This window comes from Moschus berezovskii, chromosome 11 (assembly GCF_049115385.1).
Source record: "Moschus berezovskii isolate FMDL1 chromosome 11, NW_MosBer_1.0, whole genome shotgun sequence".
NCBI classification, from domain to species: domain Eukaryota; kingdom Metazoa; phylum Chordata; class Mammalia; order Artiodactyla; family Moschidae; genus Moschus; species Moschus berezovskii.
Window position 1 is genome coordinate 12,341,679 of NC_142470.1, and position 5,873 is coordinate 12,347,551.

Here is a 5,873-nt window from a genome sequence, read left to right on the forward strand (position 1 = left end):
TAGAGTTCTGGGGCTCTGGATATTTGCTTGTGACCGTGACCCCTGATCTTCCTTGAGACTTTCAGTCTGTCACCGCCTGTGCCCATCTCCTCACTTGTGCCAGGGGCTACTGACTCTGCAGTCCCTGGGTCACAGTGTGGGATTCACAAAGTTCCCACGTATCCAGGTGGTGCTAGTGGTAAAGAACACACCTGCCAGTGCAGGAGATGTTAAGAGACGGGGGTTCAATCCCTAGATCAGGAAGATCCCCTGGAGGAGGGTATGGCAGCCCACTCCAGTATTCTTACCTGGAGAATCCCTATGGACAGAGGAGCCTGGGGGGCTACGTCCATGGGATTTCAAAGAGCTGGACATGACTGAAGTGACTTAGCACGCATATCCGATGATTCACACAAGCCCATCTGTAGGGAATTGCTATTTCCAGGCTGCAGATGAGGGAGCTCAGGCCAAGAGAAGGGACATGACACCCAGGTCGTGGCCCAGTAGGAGGCAGAGCTGCACAGAGCCCAGGCCTGTTTCATTCCCGGCCAGTGCGCCTTCACCCAGCCCCCGAGCCTCGCTTGCCCTCTTGGGCTCAGGGGTGGCTGAAAGTGCCCACACGCTTTGAAAAGTAAAATGGGTCAGGCCAGTAGAGGATCAGCAGATGGAGTCCTTTTCCTAAAACTAATTAGCAGCGCTGGCTTGAAAAGACAGGGCTTTCTCTGGAGACCCTTTGTGCCACCCTAGTGAGAGAAGACTGGCCTGGAGTGCAGACAGACCTGGGCTTGCTTTCTACTGCCGACCTGGGCCAAGCCCCCAACTTCCGTGAGCCCCAGAGGCCTAATTGGCCACACTCCCAGGACCACAGCCCCAGTGTCCCCCTGGCACACAGGATGGGGTGGGGAGGGTCAATCTGTCCCCAGTCAGCTGCATCACTGCCTCCCTCGTTCCCTCTGGCAGAGGCTGGACCTGGGCAGAAGTGACAGGAGCCGTGGGACACCAGGGGCGTTGAAGCTCGCCCACCCGCACAGCAGGCTCTGGAGCCTAGGCCAGGACGACATGGCCATCCCCAGCAAGCCTCCCGCCACCTGCCCTGAGAAACCCTCAGCCCTGCTCGGAAACTCCCTGGCCTCACCCTGCAGGCCCCAGAACCAGAATGGCCTCCTGAATCCCAGCGACAAGGAGGAGGTGCCAACGCCCACCCTGGGCAGCATCACCATCCCCCGGCCCCAGGGCAGGAAGACCCCGGAGCTGGGCATCGTGCCCCCGCCTCCCACCGCCCGGCCGGCCAAGCTCCAGGCCCCTGGCATCGCCCTCGGCGACTTCTCAGAGCGGCAGCCGGCTGAGCGGGAAAGGCGGGCTGCCCTCAGCTCAACCCCATTCCCTGGGCTCCTCTCCAGTGCTGCACCCCAAGACCCCACCGAACTGCTCCAACCACTCAGCCTGGCCCCAGGGGCCGCCAGCAGCAGCAGTGATGCCCTGCTGGCCCTGCTGGACCCACTTAACACAACCTGGTCGGGCAGCTCCCTTCCACCAGGCCCTACAGCCCCAAATGTAGCCACCCCATTTACCCCCCAATTTAGCTTTCCCCCCATGGGGACCCCCACCCCATTTCCACAGCCGTCACTCAACCCCTTTGTCCCACCCGTGCCAGCGACACTGCCCACCATGTCCCTGGTCTCTGCACCAGCTGGGCCTTTTGGGGCCCCTCCTGCTTCCCTGGGGCCAGCCTTTGCCCCCAGCCTCCTGCTGTCCAATTCTGGCTTCTGTGCCCCCCATCGATCTCAGCCCAACCTGTCTGCCCTCTCCATGCCCAACCTCTTTGGCCAAGTGCCCATGGGTACCCACTCCCTGCAGCCTCTGGGTCCCCCAGCAGTCGCCCCCTCAAGGATCCGAACATTGCCCCTGGCCCGCTCAAGCGCCAGGGCTGCCGAGGCCAAGCAAGGGCTGGCCCTGAGGCCTGGAGACCCCCCACTCCTCCCCGCCAGGGCCCCCCAGGGCCTGGAGCCAGCACTGCAGCCCTCTGCTCCACGAGAGGCCAGAGACCCCTTTGAGGATTTGTTACGGAAAACCAAGCAAGACGTGAGCTCAGCCCCGGCCCCTGGCTCCGTGGAGCAGCTCAGGAAGCAATGGGAGACCTTCGAGTGAGCAGCGCTGAGGGTGGGGCGAGCCGAGGCCGGCCCTGCTTCCCCTGCTGCTGTTTCTGCCCAGGTTCTACTGGTGGGAAGGGATGGGAACCCTCTCTGCCGCCCCTGCTCCTCTCCACACTGCCCATCTCTGGAGAATGGCGCCAGTTCCAGCCTGGGAATTGACCCAGCTCCTGGGTGCCTGTCCCGCCCCGCCACCACCCTTCCCCTGACCCTCCAATTGGGTTTTGCACTAAAGAGGTCAGCTGGGCCAGCGATCACCCCAGGCCATATCCTACCCACCTTCCCTCTGGAAACTGCCCACCAGGAGCCCCACGCATCCTCAGGATGTCTCCTCCTGAGCCCTGTTCTCTTGCCCCAGCTGCAGCCCAGCCCTGCACACCCCACCTTGATGGGCACGAGCGTTGGCGGTACACCAGCTCGTCTGCACAAGAGGCACATGGTTTGGAGTTTGAAGTAAGGAACCCCCTACCCCTCCCCTCCCCAGCTGGAGGATCTACCTGGCGGGGCATTTCCAAACCCTTTCTAGCAATATGCACACTCTTTCTTTACTGAGTCTTCACCCCAACCCCTACATCTCCGTTTTTCTGACTCGGTTGGGATCTGGGGGCTGAGGGATCCACGGGATCCCTCATGGTAAACAAGCCAAGCCCCAGCCAGCCCTGCGTGAGGGCCGGGAGCACCAGCAACTTTGATTATAGAAGACAAGATAGCAACAGGTAAACCTGACAGCATCAGGATGGGTCCAGCTGCCGTCCACACTGTCCCTCGGGTCTCCAGAGGTTCTCCTGGTCTCCAGTTATGATCACATGAGGCTCAGGCTCTTGTCGAGTGGGTCTCAGTGGGTAGAGCTGAGAAGCAGGCACCCAGACCCCCACTGGAAGGCCAAGCTTACCACCACAGAGATTCAAGGGTCCCAGTGCCTGGCTCCTTGGGGCAGGAGGGGGCAGGGCACTGAGCCCCTCTCCAGGCCCTTGAGTGAGCAGGCTCGGCTTCTTGCAGCCTGGAGGCAGGAGGGCTTGGAGTCACCCCCTCCCTGCCCACCTTGTGATTCCTGCCAGCATAGAAATTCCTGAGACCAACGTCACCAAAGCTAAATTGAAATGTTTTGTTATTATTTCTTTTATCTTTCTTTTCCTTTTTACTTTTATTGATTTGATGGAATCTTGAAATTGACTAGTTTCAATAAACCAAGTTAAAATATGGCCCAACCATTTAAGAAAACAACCATCTGAGACATGCAGGAAATTGTGAACATTTTGACCTGATTTCTCATTTCCTATTTGTGAATGGTCAGACACAGAGTCTCAGGGGTGTCTGAGGGGGCAAGGGGGTTTCTAGAGGCCCCTATAACCCCAGGGAGCCTTGTCATCGTCTGAGGGACTGGGAGACCACCCCCACCCATGAGTAAGCGAGGCCCGGCCCTGAGGTTTGCTCCGACTACGTGGGGTGTGAAGAGCTGCTGGCCCCGCACAAGCTCCTTCATCAGTCACGGCCCTTGGGCAAGTCTTCTCTTTCAATCTCGGCAATGTCCTCTGGCCACCGGAAGCAGGGTGCTGTGTCACGTCTGGGCCACGCGGGCGCCTCTAGGACACTCAGGTGTTTCAGCAGAGATGCAGATCCATCCTGGGCAGACCCCCGAGCCCCATCAGGACAGGGTAGCCCACCCGGTGGGCAGAGTCTTAAGGCAAGAGGTGCTCAGTGGCCTCTGGGAAGCCGAGCCCACCCCATGGTCTCCCTGGCTGGGGGCCGGTGGTGAGTGCACCATGTTCACAAGAGCACTGCTGTCTCTTCCCTTGCTGGAGTCAATCTGCAAATCCAAGGATGAATTTTGTGTGTGCGTTCAATAAAATCTTCTTGGAGAGAAGCTGGTATCCCTGTGTCCTGAGGAAGCTCTGCAGGGAGGGGACTACACCTCGGGGAACCTTCGGCATCTGCGTTTGTAGAGGTAGAGGCGGGGCCCGTGGAGCAGTCAGGAAGGCTTTGACCCTGGCCCACGCCCAAGCCTGTTCCAATTCAGGCCTCTGAGGGGTAGGCTGGTCACAGTTGGGCACAGGGCTGCCGGGCCCCACACAGCAGGGCTCCAGGTCACCAGTGATGTCAAAGGCACCTTGGCTCCAGAACAGGTCAAGCTCAAGGGGATACCTAGAACCACCTCTTATTAGCAAGGGCAGAGCCTGGCAAACTGCACCTCTCTGGGCTGTGTTGGAGAGGAGACCTGGACCAAGCCCCCAGAGTGGATGTTAAGACACAGTGTCCCCACCCCCCACCCCCACCTGCCCATCATTCTGTCTCTGTCTCCCTCCCTGGTCTGTGCTTGAAAATTACAAGTTCTTAGAACTCTCAGGAACAAGAAAAAACGAACCACCCAGGTTTTATACACTGGGGTTCCACCCAGAATGTCTTGTCTTAGGAATCTGCAAAAACACAGGTTTGCCAAATCTCTGACTTGATGAACTAATCAAGGCAGCAGCTTGGCTAAGCTCATGGTACCAGATGTTTTCTCCCTGCCTTTCCCAGGAGCCACAGGGAAAGCTGGTCCCACCTCCTACAGGCTAAGGACCAAGCAAGCCCCTGGAGCCCAGTGTCCAGCCTCAGCCCTCCCACCCCATCCCATGGCCCCATCTCCACTGACTCCTGTGCCTCTGGAAACTGGATGAGACCCCTGGGGAGCTGGGTAAGGTCAACCTCCAGTCAAGAAGTGGAAAGGGGTCTCCTGGTCTTGGCACAGGGGGTGCTGGCCTGGAAAACAGGAAGGACCAAAGGGCACATCTCCAGGTCAGGGACAAAGGACTCCGAAGCGCAGAGGCCAGGCCCTCAGACAGGTGCCTGTCAGAGATCCCAGTGTGGTGGCCTCACCAGGGAAGGGGCCGGAAGCAAAGCGGCCCACTCGTCCCCTCTGTGTCTGTTCACAGGACCAGCCCGGCACAGAGGCGGTGCCAGTGTGTGCTGAGCACCTGCCTCAGGGAACAACCCTGAGGGCTTCCTGCGCATCCTCCTCTCGAATCCTCCCAGCGACCGTTAGGGAGGCGACTGGTCTGCAGGCGAAGGAGCAACCTTGTTGGCGCGGGGGGAGCTGGAGAAGCACAAGGTGGGCAGGGAGGGTGGCTCCTCCGTCCTCACTGCCCGCTGACTGCCCCTCGGGGAGGCCCCTTCCCTGTGCTCTCCCTCTCCCTTCCCGACACCTAACAGGACAACCTGGGCAGCCCCACAGCAGACTGGACTGTAACGAATCCCAGAGCCCCATCCCTCCCCATGGTCACCCACCATCTTCACAACAGCCCCGTGAGGTAGGCCAAGGCTGCTTTCCCCGTTCTCTGAGCGACAGGCCTGCAGGAGGCAGAATGCGCGGACCCAGACACTACGCCCCCAACTCCAGCATGTCTGCCCCGCCGTCTACATCCCAAGCACAGACTGGCTCCAGCACAGGGCAGAGTCAAATCTCCCTCAAGGAGCATCTCTTTGGGGAACCGGGAGCTCACACATTAACCTCTGGCTCCTGCCCCCCATCCTGCTGATTTCCAGCTGCCTCCAGGCTGGGGGCAGCCCCCGGAGGTGGGAGGTGGGAGAAGCTGCCAGAGCTGGGGCTCTGGTCCTTAGGCCAGCCCTGGCCTGGCCTCCAGGAGCACTCGTGGCCCTGGGCCACCCCTGTCCCAGGACTGAGAAGGTGGTCTTCACCCAGCTGCTCCTCCGTGGGGCCACCTGCACCCACTACATGATCACATGCACAAACAAGGAGGTCACGTA

General features: G+C 59.9%; 1 protein-coding gene across 4 annotated transcripts in view; it reads left to right on the plus strand.

Annotated features, from left to right (window-relative positions):
* Positions 1-3,331, plus strand: part of DENND1A (DENN domain containing 1A) — a 552,302-nt gene extending 548,971 nt beyond the window's left edge. For all 4 annotated transcript variants that reach the window (XM_055400903.2, XM_055400906.2, XM_055400904.2 and 1 more), the window contains one exon: positions 940-3,331. In XM_055400903.2, coding sequence (XP_055256878.1) covers positions 940-2,127 — 1,188 coding nt within the window. In that variant the 3' untranslated portion in view covers positions 2,128-3,331. The remainder of the gene's footprint in view (positions 1-939) is intronic.
* Positions 3,332-5,873: the final 2,542 nt, after the last annotated feature.